The sequence below is a fragment of the Wyeomyia smithii genome, chromosome 1 (genome assembly GCF_029784165.1).
Source record: "Wyeomyia smithii strain HCP4-BCI-WySm-NY-G18 chromosome 1, ASM2978416v1, whole genome shotgun sequence".
In the NCBI taxonomy this organism is placed as follows: domain Eukaryota; kingdom Metazoa; phylum Arthropoda; class Insecta; order Diptera; family Culicidae; genus Wyeomyia; species Wyeomyia smithii.
Window position 1 is genome coordinate 23,820,071 of NC_073694.1, and position 19,370 is coordinate 23,839,440.

The 19,370-nt window shown below is 40.2% G+C and overlaps 2 protein-coding genes across 4 annotated transcripts in view; both read left to right on the top strand.

Moving 5' to 3' along the window:
- The window catches only part of LOC129717898 (uncharacterized), a 309,945-nt gene extending 292,699 nt beyond the window's left edge, over nucleotides 1–17,246 (top strand). For all 3 annotated transcript variants that reach the window (XM_055668165.1, XM_055668166.1, XM_055668167.1), the window contains one exon: nucleotides 17,105–17,246. The gene's annotated coding sequence lies outside the window, so the exon portion shown is untranslated. The remainder of the gene's footprint in view (nucleotides 1–17,104) is intronic.
- Nucleotides 17,119–19,368, top strand: LOC129716642 (J domain-containing protein DDB_G0295729-like). Its single transcript, XM_055666478.1, has one exon. It carries the CDS (start codon nucleotides 17,119–17,121, stop codon nucleotides 19,366–19,368), a length of 2,250 nt encoding a protein of 749 aa, XP_055522453.1.
- Nucleotides 19,369–19,370: the final 2 nt, after the last annotated feature.

The window sequence follows — 19,370 nt, forward strand, 5'->3', positions numbered from 1 at the left end:
AACAATATACTCCTGAAAAGTCGACAAGTTGAAGAAATCAACAAAGTTAAAAAAAAAAATAGAAAAGAAGGATGTTAAACATATGCTTTTAAAAATGTCGATAGATATCCTAGAAGGTAAAGCAACGAAAAGTTGGATAACGTCAAAAGAGAGAAGTCGACCATTTCTAATAAAAAAATGAAAAAAAAAAAAAAACGTAAGTAAATCACAAAAACTAAAATGCAGAGAAGTAATGTAAAATTGGAAAGTAGAAAGTAGAGGCACAAAAAGTAAGACTAGCAAGCAAGAGAATAAAATAAACGCAAATAGTAAACAAGTAACTAATGGCTCTAGAAAAGTTCAGAAAATTCAGGAAAAAAGCCAACACAGGTGAAAAAAGTTAGAAAAACCAAATTCAAAAGAGTACAAATAAAAGATGAAACAGTTAGAGAAACAAGGTCAGATTAGTTAGAAAAGTTGGGAATAGTAGGCAACAGGAACAAGAGGAAAGACTGATCAAATTAAAATTTAATCAAACGAGCCGAAACACAAAAATTGAACATTACACAAAACTAGAGTTAAGTCGCCAATCTCTGTGAAAACATCAATGTGAAAAAATGAAACAGTATACATGAACTAAACAAAAACGTACAGTAGAAATTAAAAAATAATAGAAACTAGCCAATAAATTCGAAACGAAGATAAAAAAGCCAATTGGCGAAATTATGTGGAGAAGGTTGTATAAATTAAATTTAAATCATAGTTCCCTTTCCTCAATTTTAAGCCAAAAAAAAAAACCGAAAAAAATTTTTTTTTTGTTTGTTAGGGAATTAGAATTACGTTGTCCATTGATGTGAACTTTTGTAATATATATCCCAGTCAATTGCTATACGTGTCCCCTTGCAAAATACAATGACCACTATTGTTGAGTGATCAGGTACCTGCACCGACACGCTCCCAGTCAGGTGAAATATGGTTTATGAAGCCAATCACCTTCCCAGGATTCAAAGACCAAATTTCTTTGGGCTGTAAACAGCCACTGCCAAGAAACCTTGATCTGCGTTTAAATAATGCACCACAACTGCACAGCAGATGTTCCGATGTCTCGCTTTCCATATTACAAAAGCGACAGATATCATCCTGAACCCGGCCAATGTTCTCTAAATGATATCTACTCGGACAGTGCCCCGTTACTAGGCCGACGTATGTACAAAGAGCTCTTTTACTGAGCTCTAGGAGCTTTTTCGAATGATTCTCGTTTGGTGTGATAAATCTTTTAGATTGAGAACACTTTTTGACATCAAACCAATTGGTTATCACCTTTTGTTCCTCCCAGCGTTTTAGCTCCATTTTCACTGCACAGTTTGATATACTGCAGAAAGGTTCTGGGCCGATAAACTGTGAGTTAGATCCTTGTTTTGCAAGTTCGTCTGCTTTTTCATTCCCACCAATGCCACAATGTCCTGGAACCCAATACAAATTTACTGAGTTTGTTTGACATAGCTGTCGCAATGTGAGAATACATTCCCAGACAATCTTGGATGTACATTTATAAGCATCAAGTGCTTTCAGTGCTGCTTGACTGTCAGAGAAAATACAAATATTTGCATGTATGTATTTCCTAGTCAGACATACATTCGCACATTCAAGTATTGCAAAAATCTCTGCTTGAAACACTGTTGGCCAGTGTCCCATTGCCACTGAAATATTAATTCCAGGGCCGAAGATTCCTGCACCAGTTTTGGTACCTATTTTTGAGCCATCTGTGAAAAATATCGTTGAACCGGGACGGACATCAGGAACTCCGACTTCCCAGTCTGCACGCGACGTTTCGCATACCTTGTAGGGAATGTCATGGTTATCCTGAGGTGCCATCCAGTCTCCATTCATACTCATCACTGGCCCTCTTTTGAAAAAGTCCAGTATTGTCAGGTGACCCACAAGATCACCTGACAAGATAGTTTTTGTTCTTTTTAGCTTCAAGGCACTCTTTTCTGCTTCTAGTTGCACGTATTCGTACAACGGCAGCAGATGAAGAATTGCATCAAGAGCTTTTGATGGGGTGCTTTTCATTGCTCCTTTTATAGCAATGCACGCAAGTCGTTGAACTTTATCTAGCTTTGTTCTAGCGGTGGACTCTTTGGTTTTTGGCCACCACACTAACGCAGCGTAGGTTAGTTTTGGACGTATAATAGATGTGAATATCCACATCACCATTTTCGGTCTCAAGCCCCACTTTCTCCCAACGGTTTTGGAGCACAACCATAATGCACTGACCGCCCTGTTGATTGCATAGTCAAGATGTGCATTCCAGTTTAGCTTGGCATCAAGGATAACTCCTAAGTATTTAATCTGTGCACTGAATGGAATTTCTACTCCTCCAAGCTTGAGAGTTTTTTAGAACTTTCCTCTTACCAAGATGACTATGTCATCTGCAAAGCCCACAACTTCGAAACCTTTTGCTTCTAAGCTTTTGAGAAGATCGTCCACCACCAAAGACCACATAAGTGGCGAAAGAACACCTCCTTGCGGACATCCTTTCGTTGCCCTTATCATGATAGACGAGCCTCCCAACTCAGAAGTGATTTCTCTTTATGCAAGCATGGTATGAATTCAGTTAACAATGCTCGTGTGAAATTCTTTGTTCTTCATTGCACTAGACATTGAAGAATAGGACGCATTATCAAAAGCACCTTCAATATCCAAGAAAGAGCACAGAGCAATTTCTTTAGCTGAAAGTGACTTTTCAATTTTCATGACCAGCGTATGAAGCGCTGTTATAGTGGATTTTCCAGTTTGATAGGCAAACTGGAACTTTGAAAGCGGTTTTGTTTGCATGTAAGATGTATGAATGAAATCATTCAGCACTTTTTCCATTGTCTTCAACAAAACCGAAGAAAGACTAATGGGTCTGAATGATTTAGGATGCGTCTTATCACGCTTCCCAGTTTTAGGTATAAAGATTACTCTTACTACCCTCCATTTTGATGGAATATGATTCAACCTTAAACTGGCCTTGAAAATCTCAATGAGAGAAGGAATTAGTATTGCTTCACCTTTTTGAAGCAATGCTGGAAATATTCCATCTACACTTGCAGACTTAAAAGGCTCAAAGGATCTCATAGCACTTTCCACCCTGGTTCTCGTAAAAATTTCATCCGCCACATCTGATACAGTATTTTCCGTTCTAGCAGACCAAGAGCTAGTCTGCGTAGAACAAATTTCAACTAAATCAGAGATGGCTGAATCCGTCTTTTCAATAGAACCGGGAAAATGCGTTTCCATCATTAGATTTAAGGTATCACGAGGACCACTAGTATAGATTCCGTCGTGACGCTTTAGATTGCCAAGCTCAACGGTATGATCTTTGGCAAGAGTCTTTTGTAATCTAGAAACAACTGGAGTTTTTTCTATAGATTCACACATTTGAACCCAAGACCTTCTTTTAGATTTCCGGATTTCATTGCTATATTCAGTTAAGGCTCTTCTATATTGAGCCCAGTCTGAAGTACGTTTTGCTTTATTAAAAAGTTTCCGACTATTTTTTCGAAGACTTTCAAGGTTCTTGTTCCACCATGGCACGTCCCTATTTGAGGACGATTGTTTGGCGGGACAACTTTTATTGTATGCATTTATCACCATTTCATTTAGCTGAATTGTCATAGATTCCAATTTTGAAACTGTTTCAATTCTGCTACAATTTAAAGGTGAATCTTTTCGCAAATATTGTGCATATTGATCCCAGTCTGTTTTTTTAGGATCTCTGTAAGTAACAGATGATGGTTTCCCACCAATCCATTCAAACAAAATGTGCTTGTGATCAGATAGTGAGGTTTCATCCGATACATGCCAGTTAGCAATTTTTTCAGAAATTGCTGGAATGCATAGCGTCAGATCCAAAACTTCACCTCTAATAGCGTTTGTAAATGTTGGTTTGTTACCTTTATTGCATATATCTATATTATTTGACGAGAGAAACTCCAATAGGCACTCACCACGACCATTAACGCCCTTACTCCCCCAAACTGTATGGTGAGCGTTGGCATCACAGCCTATGATGAATGCCCTATTATTGTCTCTGCAAAATTTGACAAACGAAGCAATCTCAGGAGGAGGCGCCTCATTTATTTCACCTGGAAAATAAGCCGAAGCAACAATTACCTCAGTATTCCCCCTGGTGGTTGGCACCTGAACCATGACCGCTACAATATCTCGTTTTACCAATTCTGTCACAGGATAGCATTTTACTGCTTTGTTCACTAGAACTGCCGCTCTTGGCGAACTCTGTGAATCGTCGTAATATAGTTTGCCAGAATTCATTTGAATCCCTAATATTTTACCTTTATTGCACCATGGTTCTTGAATAAGAACCATGTCTAGCTCCTCCTTTTTGAATCTCCTACTAAGGACTGCCGATGCGCCTTTAGCGTGGTGGAGATTCACTTGTAGGAACTTAGCAGATTGCATTTTTGGAAAATATATCTCGTTCGGTTTGATTACCGAGAGATTTTTCCAGCGACATTTTATCAACCTTATTTAAGATTGATTTTAATAATTTCCGTTTTATTGTGAGACCAATTTATTTCTTAAATTCAATTTTAAATTTAAATTATGTTTTAATAAATTTATTTATATATTTAAAAAAAATTTTTTTTTCATCGTTTTTAGTAAGTTGGCCCACTGTGTGATAGTGCGCACACAAGTCACAATTGCGCAAGTTTCACCAGCAAAGCTCTTGTATCCTTGCGTAAGCGCTTGTAAGCTGCGCACAAGAAGCTTTTTTCAGTTGCATACAAGTTTTCTGCAAGCTGAAAGTTTATAGCTTGATATTACAAGCTGAAAGTTTATAGCTTTATAATCTCATGCAAGATTGGTATAGTAGCATGCAGTTTCTGCCACTCACCAGTTATAAGCTGTTCGTTTGTTTACCTTAATGGAACACTTGTCACAAGAGAAAACCACTTAAATTATTAGCTTTTTAAGCACTTCTTGATTATCGCGCACTATTTTGGAACACTGTGCTCTTGTAATTTTCCACAGAGACCAAAAGCACTGATAAACTCTGTCAATTTAACTTAGAAATTGCAAAATAACTACGGACCACAAAGGAAGTTGATCCGCAGCTCAAGAAGTGCAACCAGAAACTTGACGAAAATAATTGACAAACAACTAAAATAAACTGAAAACTAATAAAACAGTCAATAGAATAAAAGCAAGTAAAAGATATATAAGTAATGGATAAGTAAAAAATACCTAGAGAAAAAATAGTCAGCCAAGCCACAAGAAAGTTGAAAAGCTCCGAAAAGTTATCAAATTTAGGAAAGTCTGAAAGTGAAATAAACACCAGAAGTATGGAAAAAGTCGAAAAAGTAAAAAGAGACAAAAAAGAGTATGAACGAAGTTCATTGAAAAAATCAAGAGTTAATGGTACAAGAGCTCGAGACAATTGAAAAACTCACGAAAGTTAAAAATTGAAAAATGTACTTATGAAGTACAGAAATCGAGAAGTCATAGAAAAAAATCAAAGAAACCAAAAAAGTCAATAAATTCAACTTGTCAAGAAGGGAACAAATTCAAAGAAGATGAAAATGTTAAAGAATTATTTTGAATCGGGAGAATTATAAAGTGAAAATAGTCAAACAGCACAAAGATATTTTTTGAGACAAAACAAATAGAAGTAAAGCAATTAAAAACTTACTATAACATTCTTCTTTTTCGAAAAGTGGATCATTAAAAGTCATAGGAATTGAACGTTTAAGAATCGCACCAAAATTCAATAGTCAAAAAACTAATTAAATATGTAAAAAAATAAAGGTTAAATTATCCACATTTTTAGTTCGAATGTAAAAAAATAAAGATCAATATAAAAATATCGTCTATTGGCGTTATAGAGCAAAAGAATTCAAAAACATCCAAGAATTAAAAAAATACCTAAAATACCTTAAATATATTACATAATTTAATTAAAATTAAAAATAAGCAAAAAAAATTGAATAGTTGATAATTGATGTTAAAAAATCAGCTCTGTGCCTGTCACCAGTGTCGGTCTCGTTCTGTATCGGACTGTATTCCAACGACGATACCTGAACTGAATTTCCACTAGTGGGGTCCAATCCAAATCGAAGGGAAGCCGAATAGTTCGCCTTGACGGTTGCCAAGAGAATGAGCTTCTCTTTTTTTGTTTTTAATTCAATTTCATTGTATTTCTAGTTGTGTTTTTGATTGTTAACAATGTTTTACAGTTCAAGTAGTTTGTTATCATAATATTTCATCATTGGTTTGTTTTGTGCTGTTATTATTATTATTTTGTTTTTATTTGAGATAAATTTAAATAGGCTTGTAAATGGTCACGGTAGAACCACTTTGCATTGCGATAATCGTCTTCTTTTTTCTCTGACGGTGGCAGGGCTCACTGTCTTAATACATTATATTGAACAAACATGTCAAACGAGTAGGTACTTGCCACGTCGATGTTTTTTCCTCAAACGTGTTTTGACATTTTTTCTAGAAATGAGAATTACGTACGTTGTGTGCGAATATTTAGTAGGTTATTTATATCATTGATCTAGTAATGATTTTTCAACATAGATAGAACAAAGTAGACAAAAGTAGGTCAAAACAACATCGCCAAACGAATAACAGTGTGTATTGATGCGCGAGTGTCGATTGACCATCCTTTTTTTTGTGGGAGATGCGACTGTTGTTCTACATTTGCAAGCGAAAGCCTACTGTGATAGGGTAACGGGGGTATTTAGGCCCACCCGGTAACATTTTACGCATTCTATCTGATAATTTCAATGAATATGAGCAAACTATGCATGCAACATTGAATAACACACCTAAGAATCATAGTGTAGGATTTTCGGCGAAAGTCTGGCTCTAGGTAGTGTTATTTTGGAATAAGTTCATACATATTCAAAGTCATGGCTGAGTCAACCCAAAGTCAAGAGGAAGTGATAATATACAAGTCAACGTCCGGAAGCTATTGTAACAAATATGTATGCTTTTGAAACAATTCATTGTTGTAGTAACATCAAAAAAATGTCATAGAAACAGTTTGTGTACTCTAACATGTTGGAAAAAGTTGAAAAAGTGGTTAAACGCATGGCCGAAATATGTTCGCCTCTTTCTGAAGCAAATATATTTTGACCATGCCAAGTTTTGACATTGGTTACCGTTCGGCCGTTGCACGTGAACAAAGAAGCAGCTTGTGACAATTTACAGGTAATTTCTTCTTAATTTGTCACATTTAACGATATGAAATTGGTTGAGAATGCCTGTCAAACCGCTAAACGCCAAATCATTTCATTTTTAGATGCCTAAAATTGACAAAAATTCACAGCAGAAGGATGTTCTCATCACCCACTATTTTTGCTCTAAAAATACCGATGATGATCTTAAATACAATTAGTCCGAACTATTTCCATACACGTTTCTAGATAAAAAGGTGGACCAAAGTAAAAATTTGGTGGATCAAAATATGTTTCTAGTACTGCGTAGAAATTTTGATATTTCTAGGATATTTTTCAATATGTTGCATTGTTGAACGGTGTATATTAAAATAGACACTTAGCTTTTAACAATGGTATAATAGAGTCGGTATTTATGTTGAAAAATTGTGTTTGTTTTTTTATGAACTGTGCGAACACTTCCCAAAGCTGGCCAAAATACCCCCGTTACCCTACTAAGGATACAAAATCAAATTAGGTGTTAACCGTTTACAAGCTTGGTTTTAACGGATAAATTGCCTATGTTTGGTCATTTTATTTTCAAATTTAAGGTTTTTTTTGTACAGGAGGCAGACGGCTCTGGATCGACTTTTTCAAACAGCTTGAAGAGAGCAGAGAGTAAGCTGATTGGGTGATAACTCTTAGGAATAGAAGAATCTTTTCCCGCTTTGAGTACTAGTATAATTTTAGCCAACTTCCACATTGAGCTTCGCCATGCTCCTAGCATCATCGGCTCAAAACACGTGCTACAGAAGTACATGTGCCGTGGCTCAGGTATTTAGGCTGGCGTTTAAAGGTGTTATCAAGTCCAGGGCATTCATATTCCTCAATCTCCTCGCTAGACCGAAGAGTTCATCCACCGTCACTCTTGCTCAGGCATGGAAAGTTTCCCTCACTAGCAATATTTCATGCAAATGTGTTCTTTGTTTCATCACGAGTCGTCCAATTATTTTCACTCGCGTACAAGTTTTCCATAGAAACGCTGCTGATTGTTTTCGCTTCTAAGTGTTCCGAATAACAAAGAAGGAGACTGAATGATTCAAACACGATAATATTTATCGTATCCAAGGTAACTTGCATTCAACAGTATCGCGAGAATCTTTGAGATAGGGAACCTGTATATTAGAGAAATGACAAAACACTCACCGTTAAGGCAACTGTCAACATCAAAACGGATAACGGCAATGCAAATTTATACAGCTCGCCGTTTTGATGTTGACAGTTGCCTTAACGGTGAGTGTCTTGTCATTTCTCTAATGTATAGGTTCGCTAAGGCTGACTACTTTGAGAGATTAAGAGAGAAAGCCACCATACATTCCTTTGCTCTAAGTCATCTGCTGCATGCGTGAGAATGTGTAATTTTTAACAGCGATAGTTTGCTGGGATTGAAAGCTTATGAATATCACCACGGCGTGTATCGTAGAACAACTTTATTTAAAAAAAATGGACATCGTCAAAATCTTCACCATTTGAAAATATAGCTTTTTATCTTTCAATTGAGACCCTCCGGAGAATCATTCATCGCGGGCTTTCGAACAACTTTTTTTTTTCATTAAAAAGTATTCTGACAGCAAAGCGTTTAACTACCTAGAGGATAGTACGGTGCTACAAATAAAAATAAAAATGCAAGAAGTGACACAGTGAAGGTTGTAAGTTAGTCGAGTGCAACCTTCGCTCATGCTAGAATTTTTTCAAACATCCCTAAAATTTGAAGTTATGGTCAAAATGCCGGAATTTTGACCTCAGCGCATGAAAATTATGTTTAATTCATTTGTTTTTCTACCGATTTCGAATGTTTTGGCCGTTTTGGAAAGGGGGAAAAGTGGAAACTTTATTTAAATATGTTGAGTTATTCGAGCGTAAATCTAATTTTTTAAACTTCTCCACGCAAATTTTCAACTTCACTTGAAATTTGTCAGTTATTTTTGTAAGAAAAGTACTATAAGTACACAAGCAGTTTGAAACTATATTCAAAAACGATATAAAATAGAAGCTTTTGTTTGTAAATCGGCTGATAATTCACTGAGTAACATGTTTTTTAAGGAAATCAGAATTTTTGACTTTCATCGAACAATAATATTTGGGCTGTTTATTGAACGGTGCTACAAATGGAAGAAAATGCAACAACTTCTGATGCCACCTAGTGTGGATTGTAAAAAATTATAGAGCATTTAAAGTACATTTTTATAAAGATGTGTGAAAATTTGTTCTTAGATTCGAAAAAAAAACAATATATTTTAATTTTTTTAAAACTACTCATTACACGTACACCTAAGTCATATCTATAGGTTTATTTATACATTTTAATAACCCTATTTTTCGCCTTTGGGAACATTTATAAATGACGTAGCATTCGAGGGGGGAGGGGGGTTTGCAGTTTTGTGACGAAATTTGTCGGGGAGAAGAGAGGGGGGGGGGGAAACAGTCCAAAGATTATTTTTCGATAAGAGTGAAAAATTCTGATTTTCTTAAGAAACATATAACTCATTTGCGTGGAGATTTACGCTCGAGTAACTCACATATTTTTATGAAGTTAGTACAAACCTATATTGATTTTGAAAACTGTATCCCCCCAACCAGATGAGTTACAAATAATTTTCATGCGCTGAGATGAAAAAAACGGCATTTTGACCATAATTTCAAATTTTAGGGGTATTTGAAAAAATTCTAGTATGGGCGAAAGTTGCACTCGACTAAACTTACAACCTTCACAGTGTCACTCCAAAAGTTCTAGCATTTGCATGTTTATTTGTGGTACCGTACTATCCTCGGTACTATCCTCGGTAGTTAAACGCTTTGCTGTCAGAATACTTTTAATGAAAATAAAAAGTTGTCCGAAAACCCGCGATGGTTGATTTTCCGGAGGGTCTCAAATGAAAGGTAAAACGCTATATTTTCAAATGGTGAAGATTTTGGCGATGTCCATTTTTTAAAATAAAGTTGTTCTTTTTACACGCCGTGATCACGTTTAGAAATGATACCCGAATGATTGTTATGCGATACGATTTTTTCCTGCTCTTGCTTCCTCGGGACCCGAACTATTTGAATTGTCGACATTGGAAACTCTCTTAGAAACAGCCAGCTCGAAAGGGTTGACGATGTTTTAAACTAGATTGTGTGACGACACGAATTGCTGCCCTCTAGTGCGTTCGTCTTTTCCACAGGAATGATTGAGAGTTGACCTTCCCCTGGATAACCTTGGCCAGTAGGTCGCTCATGGTCTTTTTGGATTCGTGGATGCTGGTGCAATAATGTTTTTAGTGGTGCTGCCAACATGGAGGACAGTACTCACCTGAAGTTGCTGTACGGGGACCGTCGAGTTACACGCTGCAGAGTGTCCAACTCTTGGCTGGGGTGGTCGATGTTGGCGCTTTTGTCGACCGTCTCAGAAGTGGCACCCAAGGTCAGGACTACCAATCCGACGATAGCTTCTCGAACACGACTGGAACCTCGAAGATGACCATTTTGGACAGAAACATGTCCAGAACAGAGAGTACCCCGGACCGGAAGATTCTAGAAGGGCACTCCGGTACCAAGCTGTCGTAGTGTCCAGTCGCAAGATCCTTCGTCAGAATAATGTCATTTAGGTTTGGTCTCCGGTTGCCCCACACCTCGTGCTGAGCATTCAGGTCCCCGACAATGATGTACTTCGCCCACCGCCGAGATCGCTTTGTGAATCTACAGCGGTATCTCCTGTGGTGTGGTGGTTTGTTTGGAACAGTAGCGAGTGGAGCGATGATGATGGGGTCGAGCGAGGTTTCGATAGTTTTAAGTTGGAAACTCGGCAGCAGGCGACGTTTGACGTTACTTCTCACCGCGATAGCAATTTCGCTACCACCTATACACCGATCTTGTCTAGTCGCCTGCCACCAGCTAAAAAATTCGGTAGGAAGACGTTGGCTTTCGGCTTCTGATGAGTCTCTGTTATGACGACAACGTCGATCTCCTTCTAGCCAAGGAATTCGAGAAGCTCAACGTGTATATTCCTGAAAAAACAATACGTAATTACGGAGAGTTTGTGGTCCATTGTTAGAGATTTGGGCGATGCTTGCAACCAGCTGCTAGCTTCGTTTTTCGTATATACGCTAGATCTCAAATCCAGCGGAGATAATTTTGACTAGTGCCTCCATTGATAGTGAAGGGTCGTCTTCAGCAGAACTAGCAAACATCCCAGAAATAGCTCTCTGAACATAGACAGTGATTTTGTTCTCCGTTCTTTCTAAACATGAAGACCAGCCAGGTGATGGATTTCGGAGTATCTGATCTTCAAAAGGCTATCCAAATGATTTTGTTCTAGACAATCTGAAGTTTCAGATGGTGGGCTTTGACGCAACCCATCCAGGATGGCAACTTTTTTGGCAAGGATAAGGGTGGATTTTTATTGGTGAGAGGACAGAGGGATTTGAAAGGCGGGACAGTGTGATTGAAAATGGAGTTTTTGGTCCAGGGAGAGACCGAGGTAGACAACCACACTCGATCATTCGATGAGAATGTTATCGAGGTGTATTTTACATCGACAAGCGGAACAAGTCGAGTTGATTTGAAATGCGGGGATGGCTGCATAGATGCAGATATTCCATTGAAATAGTCGGAAATATTCGAACAGAACATAGGCAGGATGCCAACACCCGGATGGGAGAAACGTCGGAGGTAAAGATGTTGAATAGGATAGAACCAAGAAGGTTACCCTGTGAAACCCCAGCATCCACGTTAAACCTGCCAGAGGAAGTGTTGGTGAGATAGACCTGGAATGATCTGTCCTACAGATAATTCTTAATGATCTCCATGAGGAAGATCGGAAAGTTGAATCGCTGCAGCTTGAACACCAGGCCATCAAGCCAGACATTTTCGAACGCCTTTTCGACGCCTAACAATGCCGCCTATACTGACTTTTTCCGTCTTAAGATTTGAGTAACCCTAGTGAGTTGGTGAACGGTGGAGTACCCTGTCTAAGCCCGAACTGCTCTGGGAGGAAGATGATATTCTGGTTTACAAACACCAGTAAACGGCTGAGAATCAGCCTTCAATACAGCTTCGAGATAGATGATAGGAGATTGATGGGGCAATAGCTTTTAGAGCTGGTAGGAACTTTAACCGAATTTGTGACTAGCTTTCAGCAAGACGGGAAGTAGCCAAGCTCTACACAATTACTAAAGACCGCTGCCAGGTGTTCTCAAAAATCTTCAATCAAGTTTTCCAACTCAAGGTTGAGGACTCCAACGAACCCTGCAGCCTTCATGTTCTTGGTACGCTTGATGTCAGCTATCACCTCATTGTAAGCTACATCAGGCAGTTCGAGCTCTGCTTTGTAGCACTCCCAGGCTACAATTGTGTGGGGAAGCGCTGGAATAGCGCTCGAAAGACAAACTCCGCCAGGCAGGTTAAATTTTTTTCCAGGAACACGAGATACATTTGATCACGGTACTTCCGAGTCTTGTTGTGGTGCGTCATTTCATGGATTTGGATCGGTTCGAGTTCTTTTACCTTAAGCTTCTCTAACAGGATGTTATCTTCCATGTCTGAATGACCACAAACAACTACCTTGATTTTTCAGTTTCTATATCAGGGAAAAAGTTTTCCACCTTATGTTTCTGCAGTAGCACTTGCATGGCTTTGTAGTGATTCACCGTCGGAAGAATCAATTTGTATTCTTTAGTGCACATTCAGATAGTGCATTTATATCCTTTGTCGATATTAAAGACAACTGTTTCACATAGACCTTCCTGGAAACCGTTCACACAGAGAAACGATTTTTTCTTTTTTTCCATTATACCGGAATCCGTATCATTTTCCAGGACAGTGAATCTGTTGTTGGCCAAAGTCTTCTTAGTCGCATGATTAGATCAGATCAGATTGGGGGAAGAACCATTCACATGGCAGGATCTTTACTTTTATTCCATTTCGCTGACGTCAGGTGATGATTGCGATGCTAATTGGCTGGCATCACTAGCCAATAAATGAACGCCTGGAATAATTTCGTCTACCTTTTTGATGTCTGCGTTAGGTAAACAAGCCAATCGCATAGACAATCTATATTATCAACATATAATATAAAAGTAGTGGCCATAATTCTCGTTGAGCATGAGCATGAGCATGATTGACCGCCCGCGGTTGCTACACCGTTATTGCCAGATCAGCTGTAATTACACAGAGAACCAATGAATGATGCTTGGGATTAACATTCATCCTCAATGTGTAAAAACTGGTGACCTTAATCTTTTTATTAGGCAATACCAGCGCCGGCCGCATCCGAATGCAGGTCAAAGAATGCCGAATGCAGGTATAGGAATATGTTGACGTGATACTCGCTTTATTGGAAGCCGAGAACACCTCTGCACTTTCACGAGAAATTACTGGGATGTTGGCGAAAAGGGTAAGGTTTGCAGCAGGTTTTGTTTTGGTAAACGATGCGCTGAGTTCTAGTATCGGGTTCATAATAACAAATATCGCGCGTACGAGTTCATAATATCTTCTACGGAAACCATAACGCGATCCGAACTCATTCCGGTTGATGATGTTACACCGCAAATAAAGCGCACGCAAGAATACCGGACCTATGACTCAATCAAGACAGACTCAATGATTCGAAAATCTGAATCTTTATGAAGTCATTATGCAACTACCGAAACATATCTCTCATTGATTTATCTCAGATGACTACACAATGTTACGAAAGCTACGAGAGTTGAGTCTACGTAAACGCCTCGCCACTCCTATCACTTCTTCGAAAATTATAACACGGTTATAACCAATCTGTAGAAAATACGACCTCATGAAAGGTACCAACGCGAAGTCTCTAGATATTCGGTGTCCCGAGGCTTTGAGCTTAACAGGTTGTCTAACGACGTTTCTTGTAAATTGTTCGTCTGTTCTTGAAAAGCGATTTCCTAATTTGAGACCGATTTAAAGCAGAAGTAAACAATAGAGTGTTATTAGGACCACGCACAGGTGTGTGTGGTATATTCTAGTGGAAGGCAAAATGTTATACTACACTATGTGGACGATTTGAACTAACATATGATAGAGTTGGGTCACTATATTTCGAAAACATTTATATGAGCAGAACTCTCCCGGGTCGGAGACGCGTTTACACCGAAGCATTATGCATGACCGCTCAATCCACGCCTACCGACGGAGACGCTCGGGAGCACGATATTTCACGCCGATTTTTTATTAGCTGTTAATGCGAGTGTTGCCTATCAAATAGAAAAATTGGCAAAGTTTCATGCATCCAAAGCCCCAATAGTTTAAAAATTCATATATGCAAATTGACCAAAATTATATCCTTATTTTGTTGACAAAATGCCAAACTAGTCATAATTTGGACATAGTATACAAAAACCTCTGCTCAAAAGCTAGGAAAATCGAAAAAATTGAATCATAAGATTTCGACTTCGACTAGTAGTCCCGTCGTATTGTTCACTACGTGCACTACACCAGGTGTTGTTGGTGGGGGCTCCATACCAATTTCAAGAATAACTAACAAAAATCAAAAGCTAAAAAAATCCATCAAACAGTATCAATGATCAACTAATATTGCTCGATGTGTACCATTTCTAGTGCACAAAATGAAAAAAATACATTTGACCCACTCTGCCATAAGTTAACTCTGGAAATCAATGAGTGATGCGAACGAGAGGCATAAAACAGACCAAAAACCTCTCTGCGCAGTGCACTTATCAATGTACACAATATTGTTATGTAACTACATACATAGCATGTACGCGTGTGGCCAGTGGATTTGGTTTGCAAGACCGATGTGTTAGTGTTGATTCTGTGCACTCCCGTCAGTAAACTTGAAGAGATGAGAACAAACACGGAGAGCGTTGAAATTTGACAACGTTGTACACTCTCCGCAAATCGCATGCTGCTTCATTCAAGCATTGAATGCACCTTCATTAGAGAAGGGGTAGGTGGGAAACTGAGTGAGGCCGAGGTCATACAGGAAACGATGCGGCACGAACATCATCTTTCCCCACTTGAAGGAATAACTTCAACAGTGAAAACTGACGCGCGTCCGAACACATCCGTTTCGATGTTGACAGCTGCCCAAACGGTGAGCGTCCTGTCACCTCTCCAATGTATAGGTTCGCTATATTCCTCTTGCCATTCAAATAATAAAAAAAACACGAGCAAAATACTAATACTTATCGTGCGTCTGTTCTCTGAACTATGGTGTTAATCGAGGATCGTCGCATGGGTGCGACACAATCTTCCTGTACACGCGCTCTTTTTGCTACCTAAGTTCACATTTCACTCACACAAACCCACGGTAAGCGCTCACGAGAAACGCGTTCCGCCACCGAGAACATGAGGTTTTTAGCAATGGCTTCACTTTCACCGGCAAAACGAAACAGCCTAATTTCGTATAACCTTTTTCTCCACCCCTTACAATTAATAAAATCGTGATTACATCACCGAAACACTAAGTGAGATGCGATTTTGGCACTTTTCGCAACAAGAACTCAATTGATCGGCGCGTACAAGAACTTAATTGATCGGCGCGGAGCATTCGGAAAAAAACGAACCGCACAGGTCGAGCGCTCGCACCGAATCCAAAGTAGTGGCCATAATTCTCGTTCTATAAAAAGTCTAGACAGTAATCACGAATATTTCAAATCGATGATTTTTTCATGTATTTTGACGCAAAAACAAATTCCTTCGAGTTTAAACACATTTCACCTTAAGGAGCAACAGAGGCGCTATTTTGAGTTTTTGAGAAATCGGAAATTTTCAATGTTTTTTCGACGCCATTTTGTTTGTATCAAAATTCTAAAGGTTTGTCCACATATTAGCATTTTCTTACCGTCTATTAAAAAAACATCTTAAAATCGGACAAAAACTGAGTTCAAAACGGTGATTCCATGAAACCGGTTTTGGCATGGTTTTAGTATATTTCACAAAGCAAAATAATATCGAGTAGGTATGTCTGAGCATTTATGGTAATGCGCAAATTTCTAAAAGTGGTAGTCAAATTATGTCTTATATAGGGTAGGAAAGTCTCAGGAATCGATTGGTAGGTATCTGATTCTAGTAAAATACTACAATACTAAAATAGGTTTATCTCGACTTTAGATTAACTTATTTGAAATCTGTTTAATGTAATATCAAGAATCAAAGATACAGTAACAATTTGTCTTTACATGATCCTCCTCCTTTTGCGGGGAGCGGTTACAACTACAACTATTTAAAAATCGTTTTTTCAGAAACCGCAGAACAGGTCAAAGGTAGTTTGAAAGTTAATTGAATAGTAATTGAACACTACATGAAAATAGCACAAAAGAATAAACTTCCTATTTACACTTTTGTAAAGCTTGAGGGGAAAGTTCAGCAGCTAAAAGGACGGTTTTTGAATATTATTACAATAATCTATTCGACTTGCAAATCATCCAAAAAAAAGGGCCTTCTGGCGATTCACTCTACTATGAGTAACTCCCAAGCCCTCCAAATCGTTTCCATTCCGAAGTAACCTTCCTATTCCAACTAAACGTTTCTTGCTTGTAGCGTCCGTCCGAAAGCAAAAAACATAACACTCACTAACGAAACGGCCCCGCGCCGCGCGCGAAATCGATTTGATGTGAATTCAATTAAAAGTTCATCCTTTCAACCAAGCGCGTGCCGTGACGATAGACGGACAACTTTTGGCCCGCGTCGTCGTGTCATCCGGTCGCACTTCGAAACTCATCATGATGTCAAAACACTCGTGTGCGGAGAAAGCAAAAAACGCTGCTCCATTTAATTTTCCATTTAGGTTCACCACTTTTTCGGCTTGCACATGTTCGGATGTGCTCTGCACGTAGCGAGTAATAGTTTTTGATCCGAGTCCCTGTCGCACTGGGACAGACTGTTTCTGGTTTTGGGAACCACTTAAAAAGTTGCATTTTTTTTGTTTGCAGGTCTTCTACCCCCAATGAGGATGCCAAAGTTGAGACGCTTCAAGCAGTGGAATGGCGGCTCCATCCTGAATCTTAGCCAGCTAACCAGTTTGACTTCACGCAGCCGAAATGTTGGTACGGTTGCATCCGCTGCCGCCATCGGCGGCTCAAAGAAACCCACACGACGTTCGGAAATTTCCACCGTTTCTGGTTCCATACATCTACCGGCACTTCCGAGCAATAAATCCGTCAGCAGTGGTGGATACGGCCTGTACGCACTGAAGTGCGATCGAAGTGCCGCGAAGCGCGGCATTTTGTTGAATTTACCCAGAAAATTAACCAGCGGAGGTCCTCCCCATCAGCCCGCCACGGAAGTGATGGTGCATGAAAAATTTTCTCCTTGCAAGCGGAACTACGGGACGGTTGAGCCACCACCGCGCCGCAAGAGGTTTCGAAAGCGGCAGCTGGAACAACAACAACAGCAGCAGCAGCAGCTGGAGCTGCAGCAAGAAACTCAGTGGCGTTCGACCGGTCCGATTTATTTCGGCGATCGTTTGCTCGAGCGGAACCGCAGCGAGCTGTTTCGGATTGCCGAGCGGGGATCGAGCGAAAACTTGGACGCCCGCCGATCGAAACTTCCTCCGCCAGCCCGGCGGTTGGTTAGCGACGGGAAGACGCGATCGGTCGAGAATATACTGACGCTCAGAAGTTGCTGCCCGGCGGCCGAAACCGACGACAGCGAAGGCGAACGGCAGGTGAGTTCGCTGCGGGTGGAACGACGTTCCGACTGGCGGGAGGTTCGACCGCGTAGCCTGAGGTACAGTGAAAGTGTCGAGAGTGAAGCGGAGGACGTGGGCCGGCTGCCGGAAAAGGTGCTTCCGGTCAAAGGGAAGCTCAAGAAAGCAAGCGATTTCTCGATTGATAATAGTTCGGATGAGATTGAGGTTAGGTTTCGTAACACTGGCAGTACGGAAAGTGAAGATTTTAGCAGCGTGACTGTGCCACTACCCACTCGGGTGGTAACTTTGAAACAGGAGAGTGTGAAGGTGAAACCGAAGCTACCGGAGAGACCTCCACCGAAGAAACCGGTTGAGCAGGTTGTCCGTTCCAAAGAGCCAGTAGAAACGTTCAGACCACTAGCGGAGGTACTGCAGGAATCACTGAAGAGTTCCGAACTGAAACGAAAGTGGATCAACGATTTCCTAACCGAGAGTGACGAAGAATCAGCCAAGCAACCAGCAAAGCGACAACAATCGACCGAATCTCTAACAAAGAAGTTCGAGCGTGTGGCCAAATTCGACCGCCAGCTGGAGGCTTTGGAGACTGGAGTAGGTTTCCAGCTAGACTCGCAAGATTCCTCAGATAGTGTCAACATTTTCGCAAAACCCAACAACGACTTCGAAGAGTTCGACAAACTGTTCGAAGGCGATCGGCCTTCGCTGCTATCAACCGGAAGTGTCAAAAAGACGGTCACCATGGACGATCAAATAATTTACATCAACCGAAAACCAAACCTCCGCTTTTCGTCCTCCTCTTCGATCGAATCAGCGGGCGAACGAAGTGCGACTCCACCACCACCTCCTCCACCCCCTCCACCATTACCTGCAGCGCCAGTATATCAACCCAAAAGTACGGTCAAAATTCAAGACTATTATGAGAAACAATTGCAGCGAGTTCGGTACGTTTCGGCACCATCGCCCTCGCAGTGCACTGACGACGACGCCAGATGGATGCCGGAAGAGGTGGCCTCCGGCCCCGAAGAGCTGCACGAAGCCATCAACAATAATATAGTGCTTCCTCTATATTTAATTAACAGTACTGACGATGCGGTCGTAAAACCGACGACGATCAGCGAAACCTATAATCAACCACCCCCCGATCCTATCGATCGTTTCCCGTGTAATAATAATCTCAGTAACAACAATACTACTACCCCTACTAGCTATAGGAACAGTTCCGCCGGAAGTGCTACCAGCAGCGGAGGCGGGGTTTTCATAGTGGGCGAAACGTTCAAGCGAACCGCCGAATCGACGGTGACGCCGACGCCCCTCACCGCGCAGCGGCAGCAAGTAAGGCGTTATATTAATTACAAGTTCGATGATTACTGTCATATCACTAATAACAACAACAACAACCAGAACAACAACAACAACAACTATAGTATAACGAGCAGTAACGGCAGCGAAAGTCAACCGCCGGGAAGAAGGCGTCCTTCGCCGCGGAAGTTCAATATAAATGACTTTCACGACAACTGCTACAACGAGGAAGGTGTCATAATAATCTAATT